Below are 26,741 nucleotides of genomic sequence, written 5' to 3'. Positions count from 1 at the left end.
GCAGGCGCCATTGATCAGCCAGCAGAGGTCGTAATTGCATCAGTTATGAGAAATCCCGGTCCTTTATAAACAACAGGCAATCGTTGTTCATGTAGGTGCCCAGCCTGCCGGTAGCAGAGCTGAGATTCAAAACAAGGAGTTCAAAATGTTATTTTGTTGTTGTTCTTTTGCAGTAATTTGATTATAATGTGCATGTAAACACACTCATTGACTAACTTAGAATGGTGGCCAGACCTAGATAATTAATTAAGAGCTGTCAATATGGATAGTGTTTCTCCAGATCATTCTGTCTTCTGTTTGGGTCTTCAGGTTCCTCTAATTGTATTAATCCATCCTGTTGCTGGCAGTCCTCTTCCTCTTTTACCTTAAACTCTTTCAAGCATAATTGCTTTTTTTAATAAATAATTCATGATGTGTCCAAAATAAGAAGGCTATACTGTCATCCACATATCGAAGGGTATTGAAGGGTATTCTCTTCCACCAAACTGGAATCCTTGATCATCCTCCAGTCCTGCTTTTGCATTATAAGTTCAGCGTACAGGTTGTTTGTCATCTGTTAGTCCATTTTCTGTCATGACGGTGTCTTGTTACTATTATTTTAGATTTGGTTGGGAACCTAACAGACACAGCTGGCTGTGTCAAATAGGGAGTAAACCTTCTTGCTGCTGTGATTGTGACTTCAACTGAGGTTACTAGCATAAAGGGGATAGAAATACAGAGAGTAAATCTATTTCAACCATGTACGCTAAACACTCTAAGCAGAAATCCACCTCAAGTTAGTACCAAACATGGTCACTGGAGACATACACAACCATAACATTAAAACCATCTCACTGTTTCTACACACATTGTCCATTTTATCAGCTCCACTTACCATATAGAAGCACTTTTTAGTTCTACAATTACTGACTGTAGTCCATCTGTTTTTGTCTGGTATGAGTGGATCAGGCACAGCAGTGCTGCTGGAGTTTTTAAATACCGTGTCCACTCACTGTCCACTCTATTAGACACTCCTACCTGGTTGGTCCACCTTGTAGATATAAAGTCAGAGACGATCGCTCATCTATTGATGCTGTCTGAGTTGGTCATCTTCTAGACCTTCATCAGCGGTCTCATACCAGCACCATGTCAGTGTCACCACTCTGTGGTGAGCGGTGATACCTGCTCTGTAGTGGTCCTGGGAGAGTCCTGACCATTGAAGAACAGCATGAAAGGTGGCTTCTATATGGTGCTTCTATATGGTATGACCAAAGGGCTTCTATATGGTATGACATAGAACCCCCAAGCTCTGCGGAACAAGAAAAGAATCTGGGTAAATCACTGCCAGCAGGGATTGTCTATTCTGCACTTTAGCAATGCAACGTTAGTATTATGGATTGGCATGTACAAAAAGGTTACAAATACTGTAAAGCATGTGCCAATGTACTTAGACATTTATATTTAATTGTTCTCATTGGCTGTAGTTTGACATCGCACTCACTGCCAGTTACAACCTGATCGCAATACTTTTCACACTACAGGATTTAGACTCGCCGACAGGTCCAGATAATAGCATAGCATGCTAGATATTTGTCTTGAGTCTGCGAGCAATTGGCTCGGATTACAAACAGTTCACACAGAGCGATCAAGAGCCGATTTTAGAGCCCCAAGCAAACACCGGTTTGCCTCCGAGCTGGTGCATTGGGCGCTGACCAGTCGGCAAAGGAAAATCAAGGCAAAAATCATGTGGTGTGAAGAGTGGACACACAGCAAATCTGGTCCAAGTGGATAACATCTGTCCATGGTTAAGAAATGAAACGTTAATCACACACATATGGACATGATGTTTGAATGTCCATAAACCTGAATGACAATATCACTATTTTCTTCTAGCACACTCCTGTTATTGCTATATGTGGTAATAAGCAGAGCTAGAGGGTAGATGGATGACGTGGCAACCCAGAGTAGAAGCAAAGAATAGAATCATAGTTTTCTATTTTTAGCCTGCTGGCATCGCCGCTGTCATTTCAGATTTTTTTTCTCCGCTGTACAAAGCAATGTGTGACGTTATTGAGAGTGAATCATGGAGAATCTGGCTGTAACCAGTCACCCATATATGGCCAAAAGTATTTGAACAACTCTTCTAAATACTGAATTCAGGTGCAGAACAAAATCGTGCTGCTTCTGTGACACCTACTGCAGTATCTTTTTAAATAGAATAGAATAGTCGTTTCTACACTTACTGTCCATTTTATCAGCTCCACTTACCACATAGGAGCACTTTGTAGTTCTACAATTACTAACTGTAGTCCATCTGTTTCTCTGCATGCTTTGTTACCCACTTTCCTGCTGTTCTTCAATGGTCATGGCTCCAACAGGACCACTACAGAGCAGGTATTACTTAGGTGGTGGATGATTCTCAGCACTGCAGTGACAATGACATGGTGCTGGTGTGTTAGTGTGTGTTGTGCTGGTATGAGTGGATCAGACACAGCAGCGCTAATTAAGTTTTTAAACACTTACTGTCACTGCTGGACTGAGAATAGTCCGCCAACCAAAAATATCCTGCCAACAACACCCAGTGGGCAGCGTCCTGTGACCACTGATGAAGGTCTTGAAGATGACCAACTCAAACAGCAGCAATAGATGAGCGATCGTCTCTGACTTTACATCTACAAGGTGGACCAACTGGGTAGGAGTTTCTAATAGAGTGGACAGTGAGTGGACACGTATTTAAAAACTCAAGCACCGCTGCTGTGTCTGATCCACTCATACCAGCACAACACACACTAACACACCACCACCATGTCAGTGTCACTGCAGTCCTGAGAATGATCCACCACCTAAATAATACCTGCTCTGTGGTGGTCCTGTGGGGGTCCTGACCATTGAAGAACAGGGTGAAAGCAGGCTAACAACGTATGTAGAGAAACAGATGGACTACAATCAGTAATTGTAGAACTACAACATGCTTTTATATGGTAAGTGGAGCTGATAAAATGAACAGTGAGTGTAGAAACAAGGAGGTGGTTTATATTTTCTTCTTCGTGGAGCAAGAACAGTGTATAAAATCAGAAATTATGTTAAAACTTGCCTGACTGTTGCATCAGGATTCCGACATTCTCTGGAGAACAGCTTTTGCAAGATTAGCTTTATTTCACAGCTGCCTGCTTTAAACAATTTATATATTTAAGATTCAGTAAAACCAGAGAAAGTGGCAGCATGCGAAACACAGATCTGCTTAAAAAGAAACAGACTGCTGGTAAAGCAAGAAATCTGAACTCTCATGTTCTGGCAGTGTTTTATACAGTGGAGGTGGCGAAGATCATAATACTATCACAAGAAATTCAACAAGCTTTATAAGTGAACCTTCACAACAGGCTTCCTAACCATTTACTGTATTGTGCACATGTACACCAACCAGGTTGTATTTTGTTGGTCCCCATTTTGCTGCCAAAACAGCCCTGACCCGTCGAGGCATGGACTCCACTAGACCCCTGAAGTTGTGCTGTGGTATCTGGCACCAAGATATTAGCAGCAGATCTTTTAACTCCTGTAAGTTGTGAGCTGGGGCCTCCATGGATCGGACTTGTTTGTCCAGCACATCCAACAGATGCTTGATTGGATTGAGATCTGGGGAATCTGAAGAGCAAGTCAACACCTCAAACTCGTTGTTGTGCTCCTCAAACCATTCCTGAAGCATTTTTGCTTTGTGGCAGGGTGCATTATTTTGCTGAAAGAGACCTCAGCCATCAGGGAATACCGTTTCCATGAAAGGGTGTACATGGTCTGCAACAATGCTTAGGTAGGTGGTACGTGTCAAAGTAACATCCACGTGGATGGCAGGACCCCGGGTTTCCAAGCACATCATTGCCCATCCTGGTGCCATGTGTTCCCCAGGTAAGCGACACACACACACACACACTGCTATCCACGTGATGTTTACTACTGTTCCTTCCTTGGACCTTCCAACTGCCCGATTGCATCATGCTTCCTCTCCACCAATGCCGATCCCCGCTCTGATTGAGGAGAACGAAGCTAACCCACACCCCCTCCGACACGTGGGCAGCATGCCATATGCATCTTATCACCTACACTTTGACGAGTGCAGTGCAGCTCAGCGCTGTGTACAGAGAGACACACTCCAGAGAGCACTCTTTTCTCATCTCTTTGCAGGCGCCACCAATCAGCCAGCAGAGGTCGTAATTGCACCAGTCATGAGAGAGAGACCCCATCCGGCCTAGTCCCGCCCATATCTGAACAACAGGCCAATCTTTGTTCATGAGGCCGCTCAGCCTCAGCCAGCAGGCAGAGCTGAGATTCGATACAATGTATTCGAGATCCCAGCTCTGGTTCCAGCGTGTTTTTTTTACCGCTGCGCCACCTAAGCGGCCATTCCTTGGACCACTTTTGATAGATACTGACCTCTGCTGACCTAGTCGTCTAGCCATCACAATTTGGCCCTTGTCAAACTGGCTCAAATCCTTACGCTCGCCCATTTTTCCTGCTTTTAACACATCAACTTTGAGGATAAAATGTTCACTTGCTGCCTAATATATCCCACCTACTAACAGGTGCCGTGATGAAGAGATAATCAGTGTTATTCACTTCACCTGACAGTGGTCATAATGTTATGCCTGGTTGGTGTATATGTACAAATGACAAAAAAAGCCGTTCCTCGTCTATTGGACCATTAAAAGCATCCAGGCCTGATCGAGGGTTTAACACCCTCAGGAACAGAGACAGTTTGAAAGCCATTGCCTTTTTCAGGAAACTCAGAAGAGACATTTGCTTATTGTTGACCTTAGCAAAAAGACAGAAACCATAAAGGTCACGCTCAGATGCTGGTTGGAAAATGTCACCTTCTGTTTCAGCTGTCGGACTCACTTCTGCTTGTAACTCTGACAACTTTGTCATGACTTTCAGCAAATTAATTGGAGTATTTTTTACAAGAAGGCTTGTAGCATAAAATATTAGGTACAGTTAAAAAAAAACTTTATAAACCTTTAAGATTGCATGGATTATGCATTAATTACAGTGCCATAAATACACTATATTGCCAAAAGTATTCGCTCATCTGCCTTCACATGCATATGAACCTGGTGCTGGTGTGTTAGTGTGTGTTGTGCTGGTATAAGTGGATAAGACACAGCAGCGCTGCTGGAGGTTTTAAACACCTCACTGTCCCTGCTGGACTAAGACTAAAACTGCAGCAATAGATGAGCGATCGTCTCTGACTTTACATCTACAAGGTGGACCAACTAGGTAGGAGTGTCTAATAGAGTGGACAGTGAGTGGACACGGTATTTAAAAACTTCCGCCGCTCAGGTGGCGCAGCGGTAAAAAGAAACGCGCTGCAACCAGGGTTGGATTCTGAGAAGCGTGGTATCGAATCCAGCCTTGCTTTACCGGTTCGAAGCTGAGTGGCTATATGAGCAACGATTGGCCGGTTGCTCATGTGGGGGGTGGGACAAAGAACCGGATGTGGGTCTCTCTCTGTCAGAATGCGATTGCGTTCTCTGCCGGCTGATTGGAAGGCGCTTACACAGAGATGGGAGAGGGTGCCCTTAGGGTGTGTCTCTCCGCATGCAACGCTGGGTGGCGCCAAAACTCGTCAATGTGTGGGTGGCAAAGATGCATCTGGCTGCTGCTCGTGTTTCGGAGGGGATACGGGTTAGCTTCAATCACCTCCGTCAGGGCAGGGTTCGGCATAGACAGAGAGGAAGCACGATGCTAATTGAACAATTGGATGCGCTAAAAAGGGGAGAAAAAGGGGTACAAATAAAATAAAATAAAAAAACTTCCAGCAGCATTGCTGTGTCTGATCCACTATTACCAGCACAACACACATTAACACACCACCTCCATGTCAGTGTCACTGCAGTGCTGAGAATGATCCACCACCTAAATAATACCTGCTCTGTGGTGGTCCTGATTATTGAAAAACAGGCTGAAAGGTATGTAGAGAAACAGATAGACTACAGTCAGTAATTGTAGAACTACAAAGTGCTCCTATATGGTAAGTGCAGCTGATAAAATGGACAGTGAGTGTAGAAACAAGGAGGTGGTTTTAATGTTATGGCTGATCAGTAGTTCCTAGTTCTATTCTCTTGCTTTCTCCATGATGGTCTAAAGGTTTGTGATTAGATCCTGTGTGCCTCTTCTTGGACTAAATCCAGCTTGTTCTTGGGCAATCTCATCTCTGAGCGTGGTTTGCATTTGTTATCAACCAAACAACCAAATGTAATTGACAATTGGGGACCGTTAGACTAGACAAACCCAGACTTGATGACTGCCGACCACACTGAATTTACATCGAACCTTTTAAGCAATGAAATGGAAAAGAATGTTATTAAAATACTGCGGATCAGTCTTAAATAGCTTACAAAGCCCTTTCTTGGGCTCTACAACCTCAGTGAATGACACATTAGAGCAGTTATTTTCAAATGAAAAAGTTGCTGACTCACTAGACTTTCCCAAATGTCCATCTATGGCTCATCTGGGAAGTCAAAAAAGAACAATATTTAAAGAAGTGCAGACCTCTTTATCATGTCTCACTTAGGATAAGGTCAGCGTTCATTTCTTTAATTTAAAAGCAACTCAGCAAAAATTGTATCCATGGTAATCTGCTGTAGGGCCTGGGTGACTTGCCAAAACTAACTGAACCATGAATTCTGTCTACCATTAAAATGATAAAGTAAAATCAGTTTTTGGTCTGTGATTTGAAAAGTTTTTTGTTATGCAACACGGCAATATTACAAAGCACAAGAATTAAGTCCAGCTTCCAAAGGTAAGAAAATACTGTCAAAACTGGTTCAAAATTGGCCTGTTGTTCAGATGGGCGGGACTAAGCCGGATGGGGGTCTCTCTCTCATGACTGGTGCAATTACGACCTCTGCTGGCTGATTGATGGCGCCTGCACAGAGATGAGAAAAGAGTGCTCTCAGGGTGTGTCTCTCCATACACAACGCTAAGCTGCACTGCACTTGTCAAAGTGTAGGTGATAAGATGCACACGGCATGCTGCCCACGTTTCGGGGGGGGGGGGGGGTGGGTTAGCTTCGTTTTACTCAATCAGAGCGGGGATCGGCATTGGTGGAGAGGAAGCCTGATGCAATGGGACAATTGGATGCGCTAAAAGGGAGAAAAAGGGTAGAAAATAAATAAACGAAATGTTTTTAAAAAGATGATAACTAGGAAGTTTGTGCTTAAAGATTTAAACACTTCCCTCCCTACTCTATACCTAGATTACAGCTCCTTTATTTTAGCATCAGTTTATTTTCCATCACAGAATTCACTGTTTTTAGTTTACTCAGTAACGGATGTTATTTAAAATGTAGCAAATTACAATTCCTAATACAAAACATACTTAAGTAAAAGTTAAATTACTGGTTGTAAAATCTACTTTATAAAACGGATAGTTCCGGTCCTAAAAGCTGATAGGCTGAGCCGCGTTCGAAGCCGTTGTAAAATCCCCGATAAATGCACACCTATGACCACCTCACATCATTCCATATTAATACGCCACTGAAAAGAAAAAGTGAATGTTATGTTCGCCCTCATGTTGCCTAGCAACACTGTTAATCGAACTACCTTGCGTCGCGGAAGAATGCTTTATTAAAGCAATAAGCCACGAGAGGCCGTGCGTTACTGTGATTTTAGCACGGGGATGACGTTTTTGGCACGACACGAAGCGGAGTGCCTAAAACTTCTTTCCCGTGCTAAAATCATAGCAGTAACGCACGGTCTCGAGTGGCTTATTGCTTTTATAAAACGGCGGTCAACATAAAATACAATAAATACAACAATGTTTAATTCATAAATGTATTTATTGTGTATAAACTTACAATAAAGCATTCTTCCGCGAGGCAAGGTAGTTCGATTAACAGTGTTGCTAGGCAACCTGAAGGCGAACGTAACATTAACTTTTTCTTTTCAGTGGCGTATTAATATGGAATGATGTGAGGTGGTCATAGGTGTGCGTTTATCGGGGATTTTACAACAGCTGCAAACGCGGCTCAGCCTATCAGCTTTTAGGACCGGAACTATCCGTTTTATAAAGTAAGTTTATACACAATAAATACATTTATGAATTAAACATTGTTGTATTTATTGTATTTTATGTTGACTGTTGTTTTATAAAAGCAATAAGCCACTCGAGAAGTTTTAAAAAACGTCATTCCCCGTGATAAAATCGCAGTAACGCACGGTCTCTCATGGCTTATTGCTTTATTAAAATGTACAAGTACACAAAAAACTACTCAATTACAGTATTTCTTCACTTTCCACCTCTGTATATATATATATAACCACGCAGACCACGTAAGAACAAACTCCACACAGAAAAGACCCAGACTGCTCCACCTGAGAATCGAATCCAGGACATTTTCGACTTTTATTTTTTGACTTTATTCTCAAGATCAACACTTATTTTTACATGAGCTAAGAACCGTGTTGTTTTTCATTCCCCTGATCTCTTGCTGCCCTCTAGTGTAAAGAATTCGACATTGAACCCAGTCCGTCATCTCTATGCGACGAAAATAGGTGAAAGGTTGTTAGGAAAGTGCTCACTGTAACCTACCCTCAGGAACGAGGTGAAGGAGAACCGCGGTTCGGTCAGTGTGTAGAAGAATGAACCTCAACAGGATTCTGGTTTGGTCCAAATCCGCTAAGTTTGGAAGGACTTTAATTAAAGCTCAGACTGGTAGAGAATTAACGGCTCGAGTTCAGCAGCGTCGCTGTGTACAGAGCAGCAGCAGGAGTTTAGCATATGCTAAAGATCTCTTCCTCGGAAAAGTAAACAAGGTAGTAAACAAACTGTATTATATAAGTATGTGTGTGTTATATATATATATATATATATATATATATATATATACATATATACATATTTTATATATATATATATTTATACATATTAAGTTTTATTTTATATACATCGAGTTTCATTATATATATATCAGTTTTCATTCCATATATATCTTTATATATATATATATATATACATATATATATATATATATATTGAGTTTGATTCCATATATATCGAGTTTCATTTTATATATATCAGTTTTCATTCCATATATATCAGTTTTTATTATATATATATATATATATATATATATATATCAAGTTTCATTTTATATATATATCAGTTTTCATTCCATATATATCGAGTTTAATTTTTTATATATATATATCAAGTTTTATTTTAAATATATTGAGTTTCATTCCATATATATCAGTGTTTGCTATATATTTCCTCTTTGGCTTGCCATTTTTTATATATATATATTTATACAAGCATGTAGAGAAACAGATGGACTACAGTCAGTAATTGTAGAACTACAAAGTGCTTCTATATGGTAAGTGGAGCTAATGTGTACATATACAGTATATATACACTGATCAGCCATAACTTTGTTTCTACACTCACTGTCCATTTTATCAGCTTCACTTCCCATATAGGAGCACTTCGTAGTTCTACAATTACTGACTGTAGTCCATCTGTTTCTCTGCATGCTTTGTTAGCCTCCTTTCATGTTGTTCTTAAATGGTCAGGACCCCCACAGGACCACTACAGTGCGGGTATTATTTAGGTGGTGGATCATTCTCAGCACTGCAGTGACACTGACATGGTGGTGGTGTGTTAGTGTGTGTTGTACTGGTATGAGATCAGACACAGCAGGGCTGCTGGAGTTTTTAAATACCATGTCCACTCACTGTCCACTCTATTAGACACTCCTACCTAGTTGGTCCACCTTGTAGATGCAAAGTCAAAGACGATCGCTCATCTATTGCTGCTTGTTTGAGTCGGTCATCTTTGAGATCTTCATCAGTGGTCACAGGACGCTGCACACTGGTCACTGCTGGCTGGATATTTTTGGTTGGTGGACTGTACTCAGTCCAGCAGTGACAGTAAGGTGTTTAAAAACTGATCCACTCATACCAGCACAACACACACTAACACACCACCACCATGTCAGTGTCACTGCAGTGCTGAGAATGATCCACCACCTAAATATTACCTGCTCTGTAGTAGCCCTGTGGGGGTCCTGACCATTGAAGAACAGCATGAAAGGGGGCTTACAAACATGCAGAAAAACAGATGGACTACAGTCAGTAATTGTAGAACTACAAAGTGATTCTATGTGGTAAGTGGAGCTGATAAAATAGACAATGTGTGTAGAAACAAGGAGGCTTGTTATGGCTGATCGGTGTGACCATATATTTACTGTAATGATAAATAAAAGGTGGATTTTATTTAGCTAAATGTTTTGTTCTGTCATTTGCTCTTGTGTGTAGAATGAGGTGTTTCCCTACCCGGAGATAAGTAATGAGGAATTGGAGGAGATCAAACAGTTTGTCGCTCCAGTGGAGAAGTTCTTCACAGATGATGGTGAGTGTGGTGAACATGGATAATGAAGGAGTCTGGTTTTGTGTATAGGAGCAATCATGTAATCAAAAAAGTAAAACCATGCAAAATATATCAAACATCCATCTTCAGTTGATTCGAAGAAGATTGATGAGGAAGCAAAAATCCCCCCTGAAACCCTCGATGGACTGAAGTCACTGGGGCTGTTTGGAATCCAAATTCCTGAGGAGTACGGTAAGATCGGACAGATTGTCTGCAAACACTCTTTGATCTGTAACACTTTTTGATGCTTTTTTTGATCTTGAGACGTCGTTTTGGTTGTATTTTTGTTGCAGGGGGCCTCGGCCTCTCAAATACCATGTACGCCAGATTGGGAGAGATTACATCCTTGGATGGATCCATAGCCGTCACGCTCGCAGCACATCAAGCAATTGGATTAAAGGTAAGTGTTTGAAATGCTGCTGAAGATTTTACAGTCATTAAAAGTTAAACAATGGTTCACGTGCTTCTTCACTTGTTTTGTTTAAGGGAATCTTAATGGCTGGAACTGAAGAGCAGAAAGCCAAATATTTGCCTAAACTTGCTTCTGGAGAGCATATAGCCGCCTTCTGTCTGACTGAGCCTGGCAGGTCTGATTTCACAGCACTTTACTAGACAGTCGTTTTATTCTTTCAATGACAGAGATGTAAGTCGCACACACAGCGACTTCAGGTTCATTTCAAATGACTCGGACTCGACTCATGACTCGCAAAAAATGACTTGTAAAACATTAAAAGTCTCTAGCATTAGCATGTGTTAACATTAGTTACGTGTGACAATTAACCCGTTTTGGCCGTCTTCACCCGCAACGCACGCAGCGGGTAAATGTTACAGCCAGCTTCTGGCGTAGTGATGAAGCGTCGCTCCCTACTCCCTACTCAGTTTGAAGTTCACTTCATTTGAACATTTTCGTTACCTTTGAATATGAATCTCACTTAAAATGGTGGAATACCCTACGTAGTGCACTTCACAAGAACAACTGGGGTGAATGGAACGCTCCTACAGAATTGGCGCTAATGGTTGAAAGACCGCTTTCTGAACCAATCAGACCTTCTGATTAAAATTTTTAGTAAGAAATGCTGTTATTTGCATTTATTCAGTTTGCATCACACAGATGATTGTCAATTAAATCCTTGATTGGCTTTCTAACGAGTTTGTGTTTTACTTCACAACCGGGAAAAGTTTGGAGGTTTTTCATTATAAGCACATTTACAAAATAACGGATTATATTCCTAATGTGACAACACACGCTTGTAAATCTAATAGCATTTGGAAGAACATAAGCTAAGGTAAGCAGTGGTTATGATTTTTTTTTTTTTGCTGTGTTTTCGATTTTGTGCCGTGATTTATCACACACACTTGTTTTGCAATGAAAACAAAACTGATCAGTTTAAGCTTTTAACTGGTATCTTCTTGTTAAGGAAATTATATTCATTTGCGCAATGACTAGAAAAGTAAAGGCACTAAGTAAAATGGCAAAATACAGTCGCCAATCTGTTGTTGTTTTTTATCTGAACTTACATATATATATATATATATATATATATATGTTTTGTGTATATTATATTGACTCGTGACTTGACTCGGACTCTAGCATAAAGACTCGTGACTTGACTCGGACTCTAGCATAAAGACTCGTGACTTGACTCGGACTCTAGCATAAAGACTTGTGACTTGACTCGGACTCTAGCATAAAGACTTGTGACTTGACTCGGACTCTAGTCTAAAGACTTGTGACTTGACTCGGACTCTAGTCTAAAGACATGTGACTTGACTCGGACTCTAGCCTAAAGACTTGTGACTTGACTCGGACTCTAGCCTAAAGACTTGGGACTTGACTCGGACTCTAGCATAAAGACTCGTGACTTGACTCGGACTCTAGCATAAAGACTCGTGACTTGACTCGGACTCTAGCATAAAGACTCGTGACTTGACTCGGACTCTAGCATAAAGACTCGTGACTTGACTCGGACTCTAGCCTAAAGACTTGTGACTTGACTCGGACTCTAGCATAAAGACTCGTGACTTGACTCGGACTCGTATTTTGTGACTTGTGAACATCTTTGCTGCTAATTAGCAATCTGATTATGATCGGAATTAGGCAGTTAAAAGGTCCTGGGTTTAGATCCCAGGTGGAGCGTTCCGGGTCCTTTTTTTGTGGAGTTTGCATGTTCTTTCAGTGATCCTCTTCGGTCACAAGTGGAGGTCTCCAGCAATAGATACGAATAACAATCGATCGGGTAATTGGGTATGACTAAATTAAACACAGCATAACTGCATAAAACACAGATCATAAAAGGAAAAATGTATTAAATAAACAATTTAAGTTAAGACTATCAGGTGATGTGAGTGTCTATCAGCATGGTTTAGTCTTAAATTAATACAAAACTTGGTTACTAAGTAATGACAAGCTTGTTAATTAAAGTGTAAATTGAACCACTATATTTAAAATATAAATACAAACATAATACAATTACTTAATAAATAATAATAATAAATAAAACAGGTTTAATTTCAACTCTGGGGGGAGGCACAATGCTCACACCACCCAAAAGTAAAACATAGGACGCTGATGGGCAAACCAGCCACTCCTTTCTTCCACCACAGTACCCAACTCTAATTCTTTCCTGGGTGAATTAAATAACGGGATTTAAAAATATTTATAATTTTGACCAAATCTAACAGCCAAGGAGACGCCTCACAGCAATAAGGTTCTGGGGTTTGATTCCTGGGTGGAGCGGAGTTTGCATGTTCTCCGCGTGTCTGTGTGGGTTTCTTTCAGGAGCTCCGGTTTCCTCCCACAGTCCAAAAGCATGCAAGTGAGGTGAATTGGAGATACAGAATTGTCCATGACTGTGTTTGACAATAAAGACTTGAACTTATACATTTTGTGTAACGAGTAACTACCGTTTCTGTCATGAATGTAACCAAAGTGTGTAAAACATGACAATAAAATACCACGCTCCAAACTTGGAAGGGGGCATGTTCTCCCACCCCTCCCAAATCTACACCTACGTAATAAAGATGCTATTAAAAGGTGACATGGTGAATGTATTGATCTCTAGTTGTCATTATCAGAAATGCCAGTATTAAAAGTATTATTATGTGATGTCAGAATGATGCACTATTAGTCACTGAAACTAAGTTGCTACTAAAACTTTATAAACCTTAACAGCTTTACCACAAGTTTGCCGGTCTCAGATTACTGAAGTGCAAGGAACCTTGATGTTTAGATTGTTATTTAAAGCTCTTTTGCATTTATCTGGGTATTCTGTAAATCGGTGCTCTTATTGTTTTATGGGTTTAGTGGGAGTGATGCTGCCTCCATTCAGACCCGCGCTGTGTTGACAGAAGATGGAAAACATTTTCTGCTCAATGGCTCAAAGGTATGTTTCATAACATAATTAGAATTTTGAAGCAAAATCGGTATAATATGGTTATATTGTGTTTAACATTTGTAATTTTGACTGTTTATTTTGAAGTTCTGGATTTCCAACGGTGGTATGGCAGACATCATGACAGTCTTTGCTAGGACAGAGGTGCTGGACAAAGATGGGCAAAAGAGAGACAAGATAACAGCTTTTATTGTGGAGAGAGCCTTCGGTGGGGTTACCAGTGGCAAACCAGAGGACAAGCTAGGCATCCGAGGCTCCAACAGTCAGTATTAAGATTGCAGTACATACTCTCACTTTAAATATAAAAGATCTTAAGCAGCTTTAAGCACCTTCATATTAATTTATATTTTATGTTAAAGAACTAAGATACAAAAGATCAGTACAGGACCACTACAGAGCAGGTATTATTTAGGTGGTGGGTCATTCTCAACACTGCAGTGGCACTGACATGGTGGTGGTATGTTAGTGTGTGTTGTGCTGATATGAGTAGATAAGACACAGCAGCGCTGCTGGAGTTTTTTAACACCTCACCGTCACTGCTGGACTGAGAATAGTCCTGTGGGCAGCATCCTGTGACCACTGATGAAGGTCTAGAAGATGACCAACTCAAACAGCAGCAATAGATGAGCGATCGTCTCTGACTTTACATCTACAAGGTGGATCAACTAGGTAGGAGTGTGTAATAGAGTGGACAGTGAGTGGACACGGTATTTTAAAACTCCAGCAGCATTGCTGTGTCTGATCCACTCATACCAGCACAACACACACTAACACACCACCACCATGTCAGTGTCACGGCAGTGCTGAGAATGATCCACCACCCAAATAATACCTGCTCTGTGGTGGTCCTGACCATTAAAGAACAGGGTGAAAGCAGAATGCTAATTCTATTACGGTAACATCAATCTATCAGCCTAGATTTAGCTAATTACAGATGTTTATTTCAGGAGTTTCTTAATAAACGTTTGTGTCAGGCACATCTGTGTTTTAATCATTAATGCTTAGTCTAAGAAAGCGTTTAATTTTGCTATTTTACATGAGCTTATTTTAATGCTTTTTTTATGGTCAGATGATTGAAAATTGGATATAATTGTTAAACACCAAAGGAATCCATTATAAAGTGAAAGTACAGCACAGCTGGAAGCATAATAATGTCAGTGGCACTGTGTGTGTGATTGAGTATTACTTAAATAACCAGCATTTTTTATTCGCAATGAGAAGTCCCAGCAGAACTTAAACCCATAAGTCTCTACTGTGTGTAAAACATGACGTTAAAATCCTAATAAACAAACAATTAGTTGGAGGATCTGAAGCATTTCAATGTGACACATTATTAAAAATAGAAGAAATCGGGTACTAGGCAAATACTTTTACAGCATTTCAACCTATAGTTATTTACTTTTACAGCATTTAACCTATAGTTGTTTACTTTTACAGCATTTCAACCTATAGTTGTTTACTTTTACAGCATTTCAACCTATAGTTGTTTACTTTTACAGCATTTCAACCTATAGTTGTTTACTTTTACAGCATTTCAACCTATAGTTATTTACTTTTACAGCATTTCAACCTATAGTTGTTTACTTTTACAGCATTTCAACCTATAGTTGTTTACTTTTACAGCATTTCAACCTATAGTTGTTTACTTTTACAGCATTTCAACCTATAGTTATTTACTTTTACAGCATTTCAACCTATAGTTGTTTACTTTTACAGCATTTCAACCTATAGTTGTTTACTTTTACAGCATTTCAACCTATAGTTGTTTACTTTTACAGCATTTCAACCTATAGTTGTTTACTTTTACAGCATTTCAACCTATAGTTATTTACTTTTACAGCATTTCAACCTATAGTTGTTTACTTTTACAGCATTTCAACCTATAGTTGTTTACTTTTACAGCATTTCAACCTATAGTTGTTTACTTTTACAGCATTTCAACCTATAGTTATTTACTTTTACAGCATTTCAACCTATAGTTATTTACTTTTACAGCATTTCAACCTATAGTTGTTTACTTTTACAGCATTTCAATCTATAGTTATTTACTTTTACAGCATTTCAACCTATAGTTGTTTACTTTTACAGCATTTCAACCTATAGTTGTTTACTTTTACAGCATTTCAACCTATAGTTGTTTACTTTTACAGCATTTCAACCTATAGTTATTTACTTTTACAGCATTTCAACCTATAGTTATTTACTTTTACAGCATTTCAACCTATAGTTATTTACTTTTACAGCATTTCAATCTATAGTTGTTTACTTTTACAGCATTTCAACCTATAGTTGTTTACTTTTACAGCATTTCAACCTATAGTTATTTACTTTTACAGCATTTCAACCTATCGTTATTTACTTTTACAGCATTTCAACCTATAGTTGTTTACTTTTACAGCATTTCAACCTATAGTTGTTTACTTTTACAGCATTTCAACCTATCGTTGTTTACTTTTACAGCATTTCAATCTATAGTTGTTTACTTTTACAGCATTTCAACCTATAGTTATTTACTTTTACAGCATTTCAACCTATAGTTATTTACTTTTACAGCATTTCAACCTATAGTTATTTACTTTTACAGCATTTCAACCTATAGTTGTTTACTTTTACAGCATTTCAACCTATAGTTATTTACTTTTACAGCATTTCAACCTATAGTTATTTACTTTTACAGCATTTCAACCTATCGTTGTTTACTTTTACAGCATTTCAACCTATAGTTGTTTACTTTTACAGCATTTCAACCTATAGTTGTTTACTTTTACAGCATTTCAACCTATCGTTGTTTACTTTTACAGCATTTCAATCTATAGTTGTTTACTTTTACAGCATTTCAACCTATCGTTGTTTACTTTTACAGCATTTCAACCTATCGTTGTTTACTTTTACAGCATTTCAATCTATACTTGTTTACTTTTACAGCATTTCAACCTATAGTTGTTTACTTTTACAGCATTTCAATCTAGTTATTTACTTTTACAGCATTTCAACCTATCGTTGTTTACTTTTACAGCATTTCAACCTATCGTTGTTTACTTTTACAGCATTTCAATCTATACTTGTTTACTTTTACAGCATTTCAACCTATAGTTGTTTACTTTTACAGCATTTCAATCTATAGTTATTTACTTTTACAGCATTTCAACCTATCGTTGTTTAGTTTTACAGCATTTCAATCTATAGTTGTTTACTTTTACAGCATTTCAATCTATACTTGTTTACTTTTACAGCATTTCAACCTATAGTTGTTTACTTTTACAGCATTTCAACCTATAGTTGTTTACTTTTACTTTTTTAGTGATCTAAAAGTATCCTTTTTGTTTTTATCTATTATTCCAGCATGTGAGCTGACCTTCGAGGACACCAAGGTGCCAGTAGAGAATGTGATCGGTGAAGTTGGTGGTGGATTTAAGGTGATCACACAACAGACTTTAACATGCAGTCACTGAGACAAATTGTGTTCAGCTGTGTATCATGTGTGTATTATGTGTTCGGCTCTGCAGATTGCCATGAACATCTTGAACAGTGGCAGATTCAGTATGGGAAGTGCTAGTGCAGGCATGATCAAGAAACTGATTGGTATGAAAATATAAAAGACATTGTTAAACACATTGGTGTGTTTTAATGAATCAGACCTGATTGTGCTAAACTAGTGAGCTTTACTTTGTCTTTTAGAGTGGACTGCAGAATACGCAAGCACAAGGAAACAGTTCACCAAGAAACTTTCTGAATTTGGAATGATTCAGGTATGTGTGACACACAAATACAACCCCAAATCAGGAAAGAATTAGGACAGTATGAACAATGCAAATAAAAAATGCATTGTTTCTTACATTCACTTTGACTTTTATTTTAATGCAGACAGTATGGACTAATTTTATTTATTAATATACCTCCATTCCTGCATTTCAAGCCTGCAACACATTACGAAAAAGTTAAATTTAATTTAAAGCTAGTAATTAGGCACCGCTCAGGTGGCGCAGCGGTAAAAACACATGCTAGAACACCAGGGCTGGGGTCTCGAATACGTAATTTGTAAGCCTGTTGTTCAGATATGGGTGGGGTATTAAACCGGATAGGGACTCTCTCATAATTAATGCAATTACGACCTCTGCTGGCTGATTGATGGTGCCTGCACAGAGACGGCTGTGATCAGGGTGTGTCTCTCCGTACACAGTGCTGATCCGTATTGCACTCGTCAAAGTGTAGGTGACAAGATGCATACGGCTGCTGCCCACGTGTCAGAGGGGGCATTGGTTAGCTTCGTTCTCCTCAATCAGAGTGGGGATCGGCATTGGTTGAGAGGAAGCATGACGCGATCTCCCTATTTCTCCCGCTACAGTGCATAATATCATTAAACAATTACAGGTAAGAGTGCAAGCCTTAGCTGAACACCCTTTGCACTGATCAATATCTGATATAATCACATGGCCAAGGGATTACTTATTACAATATTGAGTTACATTCACAAATTCCACTTAAAACTTCACTGTGAGGCACCCAGGTGGCGCAGCGGGATATTCCACTAGCGCACCAGCGCCGGGATTCTGAACTCCTCGGTTCGAATGGCGGACATAATTGTCAGTGCCTGCAGCAGACACTAATTGGTCACCGTATCTGCTAGGGTGGGACGACCGGACTATATGTGAATGGGATCTTCATATGCTGTGTAAGGACCCTGAATGGCAGAAGAGTATGCAGTATGCTCTCTTCGGATGCAATCCGGTATCCCTCAGCAACGGAGGACAAATTGACTGCGCTAAATCAGGAGGAAAATGGAGAAAAAATGCATAAAAAACTTAACTGTGCAAAATGAAGCCTTATGTTAACCATTTCCAAAAGCGGCGTCGACTTCTCTGGGCTCGGAGGCATCTGGGATGGACCATCACACACTGGTTCATACTGTCTGCAATGAAATTAAAGTTAAAATAAATGTAAATGTAAGAAACACTGCATTTTTTGTATACAATATGGCTAGTATGGCCAGTTTTTTGATTATACTGGATGAATTGTCTGTGTTACAGGAGAAGTTTGCCATTATGGCTCAGAATGTGTTCGTGATGGAGAGCATGGCTTATCTAACTTCCGGAATGATGGATCGGCCTGGAGTTCCTGACTGCTCTGTAGAGGCAGCCATGGTCAAGGTAATATTGTTGAACGTTCCCCTTTGCTCCCAGTGGTAGATATGTTTCATTTTCCCTTGCACCTTGATGACCTCTTACCACACTAAAGCCTTGCTCTTGCTGGCTAAAAAGGACACAGGCTAAAACAAGCCTCTTTGGACATGTGCGAATTACACTGTTTCTTCACACCAGCTTCTGGCAGTTTCTGGCATCTTTAGAGTTTGCTAATACTTTACTGGCTTGATCTTTTGAGGCGCAGCACAGACTACAGAGAGATGATCAGGGCTCTATTTACTCACACATACTGTATATTTGCTTTCAAAGGTGCACTGTATTTCCTAATAAATAAAAATAAAAAAACCTGTGCCGAGTCTGCTATGCAGACAAGATCTAAATACGAGAGCAGGTAAAATAAAATAAAAATATATTAAATCTTTAAATATTTATATTAAATATTTTTTCTGCAGGTATTCAGCTCTGAAGGTGCCTGGGTGTGTGTGAGTGAGGCACTGCAGGTACTGGGAGGGTTGGGATACACCAAGAACTATCCATTCGAGCGCTTTCTTAGAGACTGTCGAATCCTCCCGATCTTTGAGGTATTTAAAATATAGCAAATGAGGTAAAATTTGTTTTGATAATGTTATTATTTTATAATGTTAAAGTACTATTTCAAATAAGATATCTATTTGATTGCAGAATGAAGTCTTTACCTGCATTAACCACTAGATGGAGTGTTAATGCAGCTTGTAAAGAGAAACGCTGTTGCTTTTTATTATTTATTTATTTTGTTTCTTGTTTTTTTTTCTTTTTTTTTCTTTCTTGTTTGTAGGGAACCAATGAGATTCTGAGAATGTACATCGCTCTCACAGGAATGCAGTACGCGGGTAAAATCCTAACAGGAAAAATCAAGTATGCAAAAAGAGAAAATAGGTCTGCTTACCTTTTTGTCACTGTTGATAATTGCAGCTAGGTAATCTTCTCTGTTGGTGCTTTCCCCTACAGGGAGATGAAAAAAGGGAACATTGGTGTGGTGTTTGAGATGTTGGGGAAGAAATTAAAGGACTCTATGGGGAAAAAAGTTGACATGGGTCTGACCGGCAAGGACGGCGTGGTTCATCCAAGTTTAACAGTACAAATTTTTATATATATATATATATATTTATATAAATATATATGTGTTTACATATATAAGTCAAGTGACACCACTTTCAGAAGACAAATACAGAAAGCTTTGTTGTTTTTCAGGGACTGAGTAGCAATATCCATTCTCTGTATTGGCATGGCTGTATTGGCTAGGAGACACAAACATTTTGCAGTAGAAATCTGGAAAAATGTCAGTTTTTACTGTTTAAACCAAATTAAGATTTAAGGCAGTACCAGGAAAGTTTATGTAAAACAACTGTGAAGCATGGTGATCCTCTACACCCTGTCAAAGAAGATGGGCCACTATGTTTCTTATACATGCCATACCTTCTGGTTTGGATCATTGCATAGAAGGATTCATACTGCAGCAGAATAACAAGTTTAGCAGTCGGAGAATCTATTACTGTTCCTAGTAACAATCCTAATAACGATTGTTAACCTGGTTACCAAACTAATGAGTGAATAACCCCCAATGTTTTCATCCAAAGTGACTTACAATTATAACTCAATACAGTTCAAGCAATCAAGGGTTACACGTTCATTGCAGCATATAGCGAATTTGCAACAAATTAAGAAATTGACGTTCTGCCGACATGTATTGGTGAGATTGTGAACTCGTGTATCTGTACCATAGATGGCAAATGAATCGAGAATACATCCTTTCATTCTTTCATTCTGGCTAATGGCTGCGTCCACACTGTTTAGTGAATTTGGCCGTAAAATAGAGTGAAAAATTTAGCAAGTAAGCTTTCTGAAAAAATCCCAGGTGAAGCTATACAAGTATGTACTTCTTATCAGTTGCAATTGTGCAGTTGTACACAATAATCGTACGCTGCGACCTTACGGTTATGTTATTTATTTGTAGCACATTCGCAACAACGTGAGGTAAGATCGGCCTCCTCATGCCGAAAAAGGGGAACTCGTTGGATCGCCTGGGAGATGGTGTGATAGCTGCTTTTTTGGACCTCCCAAGCTACAGCAAAGACGAACTGTGTGGTGACGACGATGACGATCTGGATCCGACGGAACCAGTAGTGATTCAGAAGATTTAGAGAGTGATAATGATGCCAATAGTGACTCTGTTGCCACCTCTCAAGCAGTTTCAAGACAAGACATTGACCTTTCCTGGTCTTCAACATCAAATCAGTCACCAGCATCCCCGCAAGCAGCAGCAGTCAGGCCAGAATGCCTGATGTACATACAACATATGATTAGTTTGCAAATGCACAATGTTGCATATATGCTACGAATTAAAAATCTCGTTTTTTTTCCACAGAGGAAAAACAAAATCATGCAATGAAGGGTTAAGGGTCTTGCTCAGGGTGCCAACAGTCACAACTTGGCAGTGGTGGGGCCTGAACCAGAAACCTTATGAATTCTAGTCCTTTGTAGCCTAGCGATTAAGGTACTGGACTAGTAATTGAAAGGTCGCTGGTTCAAGCCCCACCACTGCCAGGCTACCACTGTTGTGCTCTTGAGCAAGCCCCTTAACCCTCAATTGCTTAGAGAGTATACTGTCACAGTACTGTAAGGCGTACTGAACTTTGGATGAAAGTGTCTGCTAAACACAGCAAATGTAAATATAGTCTAGTGCCTTAATCACTGAGCTACCATTGCCCTACATACAAAACCAGCTTCAGCCATCCCTAGCCCTCAATGACTGTTTGTTAATGTTATCGTTTTCGACTATAATATTGACCTCTGTCTCCTACAGGAAAGTGCAAAGATGCTTGAGGAGAACGTGGCTTTGTTTGGATCCACTGTGGAAAGTCTGCTCTACAGATATGGAAAGGTAAACCCTTCTTAATATTAGCCTACAAACAGGGACGGGGACTCGACTCTGCGATTTCAAATGACTCTGACTCGACTATATATATAATTATCATTATTATAAATATTCTGCTCTCTAATAACGCTCCGGCCGTCTTAACCCGCAACTCACGCAATGGGTAAATGTTACAGCCAGCTTCCGGTGTAGTGATGAAGCGTCGCTCCCTACTCCCTACACAGTTTGAAGTTCACTTCATTTGACCATTTTCATTACCTTTGGATTTGAATCTCACTTAAAATGGTGGAACACCCTATGTAGTGCACTTCACAGGAACAACTGGGGTGAATGGAACGCTCCTACAGAATTGGCACTAATGGTTGAAAGACCGCTTTCTGAACCAATCAGACCTTCTGATTGTAATTTTTTGTAAGAAATGCTGTTATTTGCATTTATTCAGTTTGCGTCACACAGACGATGTGTCAGTAAAACGCTTGATTGGCTTTCTAACGAGTTCGTGTTTTACTTCACAACCGGGAAAAGTTTGGAGGTTTTTAATTATAAGCACATTTACAAAATAACGGATTATATTCCTAATGGGACACACGGTTCTAAATTTAATAGCATCTGGAAGAACATAAGCTCAGGTAAGCAGTGGTTTACAATGAAAACAAAACGTATCACTTGAAGCTTTTAACTTGTACCTTCTTGTTACGGAAATTACATTCATTTGCTCAATGACTAAGAAAGTAAAGGCGCTAAGTAAAACGGCAAAATACAGTCGCTAATCTGTTGTTGTTTTGTATCTGAACTGACATATTATTTGTTTATTTCTATGCTGTGACTTGACATGGACTCGTATTTTGTGACTTGTGAACATCTCTGCCTACATAGTTCCTTAACTAAGGTTATACGACGTTTATTACTCCTCTCATTCATGCACAGACTACAGTGACTCTTAGCCCAGATTACCTATTGGGAATTAATTACTTATCCCACACCCAAAATTTTCTGTGTACAGTATTTGGAGTTTTATGATAATTACATTTTCCAAATAGTGTGCAAGGAAAAAAACATGCTATTCATGTCCCCGAATGTTGCTGGTTACCATAAGGAGGTGCGAGGTAATTAGCGTGGGCCCTGTCGGGACCGCCTTGCTATTCGCTTCTTTCCTGTTGAACTGAAGTAATGTATGGCCTCGTGTGTCGGACAGCTGTCTCGAACTTCTAAATAAAACAAATCAAACCCATGCTATTGTAATTAAGACTCGAGTTCTGAACGGACTTCAGATTTCCGAATGTTGTTGATTTTATCACCATGTGTTTTCCTTTTCATGTGAAGGAAACATTTAAAACAGAGCAAATCTTCTTACCGCAACACACATCTGCAAACGGCATGGAACATCACACCAATACTCAAAGTCTTTGAAACACTAACAGTAAAAGAACCCGAACATTTTTCTTTTGAAAGAAAACGAATATGAAAATGGCCTAAATAATGCCATCAGGTTATGTGGCGCAGCCGGATATCCCGCTAGCACACCAGCTCCGAGATTCTGTACTCCTCGGTCGGCTGGGCGGCATGTAGCGGGCATAATTGGCAGTGCCTGCAGCAGACACATTTTGGCTAGGGTGGGATGACCGGGCTATGTGGGTGAGGTCTTCAAACACTGTGTAAGGACCCTGATTAGCAGCTAGAGAGGCGCCTGTGCAGTGTGCATAGGTGAAAAAGGGTTCCGCCAAGGGCTGCGCGTGGGAGCAGCAATAAACCCACCTCGACTGCAATCAGGGATCCTTCAGCAGAGGAAGACAAATTGACTACGAGAAAGTGCATATTCAAATATTCTCAATTTCAAATATTTTGTATAAAAACGAACATAAAGAACACAAGCTTTGAATACATCCAAAACTAAAATAGTAAATGTACAGTAAAAAAAATGATTGACATCATTTAACTGGTTTTGTGTGGTGGTTTTGTGTTTAAGAACATCGTAGACGAGCAGCTGGTGTTAAAAAGAGTGGCTGATACACTGATAAACCTGTACGCGATGACCGCTGTGTTATCCCGAGCCAGTCGCTCCATCAGCATCGGCCTTCGCAACCACCAACACGAGGTAAACAACTGCCCATTTCTCCCTAGTTCCCTTTTAAGGAGTCTCCATGACCCCCTTCTATGTAGCCTCTGTTATACATAACAACTGAGTTCATTTAGAATGTTGTTAGTTAGTATGTACAGTAGGGCATAGAAATATTCAACCAACATCTGGTTTAGATTTTCTACTGCTTGTACTTCGCTTGGCACAGCGGTGAAACACTGCTCTGCTACGTTCAGACCTGGTGATGTACTGTACGGCTGATTGGCATGTCCGTGGGGTGGGATTGCCAGAGAGGATTCCTCATAACTGCTGTAATTACACCACAAGGAGTTTTTCCTTGCCACAGTCACCCTTGGCTTGCTCAACAGGGGTTTTTGTATCTGTTGGTCCTGGATTTTGTAAAGTTGCTTTGAGACCTTGTCTATTGTAAAAAGCACTATATAAATAAAGTTGACTTGACTTGACTAATGGAACAACACACGGATATAGATTTGGTCTCAATTTGAAGAAGAGAAGCTCAGGTAAGCAGCGGTTATGATTTTCATGCTGCTGTGTGGTTGATCTGGGTCGCGGTGCTGCTGTTTAACGTGCACTTTCATTTCCAAAACATTATGTAATATTGGGATTTTTATTTGAAGTAAAACTTTGTCAATTTTACATTATATCGTATCATATATCGCCACTGATATGTGTTTTTTAGTCATATCACCCAGACCTATCTTATATGCAGATAATAGTTAAGTTATTTTTTCCGGTGTAGGTGCTGCTAGCAAACACCTTCTGCAAAGAAGCGTACTTCAAAAACAACTACTGGATGACTCAGCTGCAAAAAAGTGAGTACTATACAAAACGGTAATTGGAAGCAGGCGTGGTGCGTTTTATAGCGCTGCAAGACAAAGCCTCAGCATATGGAATAAAGCTTCTCACTTAACCCCCTGTACCATAAGTCAGTTGGCAACACTACATACTTTTTCAGTTACACTCAACAAAGTAGTTTGACTGCATGCTAAACCTTCATCGTTTCTACAGAACTGATTGGTTTTGTCAGTCATTAATGTGTATTCATTCCAGATTCCCCGGAGAACAATGACGCCAATATAAAGAAGATTGCCCAGGAGGTCCTGGAAAAGCGAACATACATCTGCTCTCATCCTCTTGAAAGGACATTCTAAGCTGTCTCTCAGAACTGCACATGTGGTCGTGTTCTTTATTCTGATTGGGTGTTAGGAACAATGTATTTTTTTTGCTAAATGGTTTGGGTATGTCGACTGTGTGTGAAAGCATTGATCTTGCCTTAATATATTCGTTCGTTAATAAATTCATTCATTCATTCATCCCACTGACTAGAGTCAGACTACTGGAATATAAACCTCAAAACTTATTAAACATATTTTTTTTAAAGACCCATTACAGTTGCCAAACGGATTAATCCTTTTTGCACACGATTTGATAATAAGTGGACAGTGGGATTCAAAAGATGAGAGAGATAATCTTCATAGTATTGTTTTGGCTTTGTACATGTTAGTTCATGTTGCTGTGTTAAGTAAATGGAATTAAAACCATTTTTTCTAACCATTTTACTTACCTTCATGTATACAAACACTTTTAAAGCAGGTATCTTATAAAAGTGCACAATAGAAAATGATCCAGTATTAATGTTAAATACACGCATACCGCAGCGGGATATTCCGCTAGCACACCAGCGCCGAGATTCTGAACTCCTCGGTTCGAAACTCGGCTGGGCACCATCTAGCGGGCATAATTGTCAGTGCCTGTAGCAGACACTAATAGACCACTGAAGTCGTGTCGTCATTTTGTAGTCCACGCCATGTTGTTATGCCCATATTTGGTAACCCGGGTCTAAGACAAATTTTGAATGGGAAAAATGAATGGAGATTTCGAAAATTGCATCTCTCGCATCCTGTAGTCATAAAAAATTTTCCAAAGCTGTTCGGTTTTGTATTATCTGTCTATTATCACTGGATCCTCTGAATTATGAAGTCGTTAAAGATCCTTGAATAGTACGCCTTGCTTTGGTGTAGTTTAGTGACGTCTAATTAATGCGCAGTAGCTTTTGCTTTCGTGTAGCATTATTAGTATTACGACCCTTTAACAACCTCGTAATTCAGAGGATCCAGTGATGTACAGGAGAAAAATGTACACAGGACAAAACGTATAGGGTTCTGAACATGTTTATTTAGCACAGGATGCGTTAGAGCCGATTAAAAAAAAAAACATTCATTTTTGCAATAGGAAATCGGGCTTAGACCCACGTCTCCAAATATGGGCATAACGAGGACTACAGAATGACGCACGACTTCAGTGGTCTATTGGCCACCGTGTCTGCTGGGGCGGGATGACCGGACTATGTGGGTGGGGTCTTCAAACGCTGTGCAAGGACCCTGTATAGCAGATAGAGGCGCCTGTACAGAATGCATGGGCGAAAAGAAGGGGTTCGCTAGGACTGCGCATGTGTCGGAGGCATGGGCGTGGGTAGCAGTATACCCAACTCGACTGCAATCAGGGATCCCCCAGCAGCAGAAGACAAATTGACTACGCTAAATTAGGAGAAAAATCGGAAAAAATTCATAAATAAATAGGGGGAAAAAATTCACACATACATTAGCTCTGGAATTAAGATTGCTTTTGTTGAGCCAAATGTGTATATTGTTATTTACAGTAAATGTAATCAAGGGTAGAGCGGTGGCACAATGGGTAGCGCTGTCGCCTCACAGCCTGGGTTCTTCGGCTGGGCTGCCAGGGTCCTTTCTGTGTGAAGCCAACTGGCCTAAATGTGAATGTCTGTGAATGTGTGTGAGTGA

General features: G+C 39.8%; 1 protein-coding gene across 1 annotated transcript; it reads left to right on the top strand.

The window, feature by feature from the left end:
* Positions 1–8,561: 8,561 nt before the first annotated feature.
* Positions 8,562–25,494, top strand: acad9 (acyl-CoA dehydrogenase family, member 9). The gene is made up of 18 exons (XM_062987164.1): positions 8,562–8,783; positions 10,284–10,377; positions 10,486–10,587; positions 10,689–10,795; positions 10,882–10,982; positions 13,700–13,778; positions 13,875–14,049; positions 17,130–17,203; positions 17,294–17,369; positions 17,466–17,536; positions 18,815–18,934; positions 19,381–19,509; positions 19,743–19,822; positions 19,916–20,042; positions 21,771–21,848; positions 23,809–23,937; positions 24,680–24,752; positions 24,991–25,494. Exons 1-18 carry the CDS (start codon positions 8,610–8,612, stop codon positions 25,089–25,091), a joined length of 1,890 nt encoding a protein of 629 aa, XP_062843234.1. The 5' UTR covers positions 8,562–8,609; the 3' UTR covers positions 25,092–25,494.
* Positions 25,495–26,741: the final 1,247 nt, after the last annotated feature.

This window comes from Trichomycterus rosablanca, chromosome 24 (genome assembly GCF_030014385.1).
Source record: "Trichomycterus rosablanca isolate fTriRos1 chromosome 24, fTriRos1.hap1, whole genome shotgun sequence".
In the NCBI taxonomy this organism is placed as follows: Eukaryota; Metazoa; Chordata; class Actinopteri; order Siluriformes; family Trichomycteridae; genus Trichomycterus; species Trichomycterus rosablanca.
This window is presented reverse-complemented; position numbering and strand designations above follow the sequence as displayed.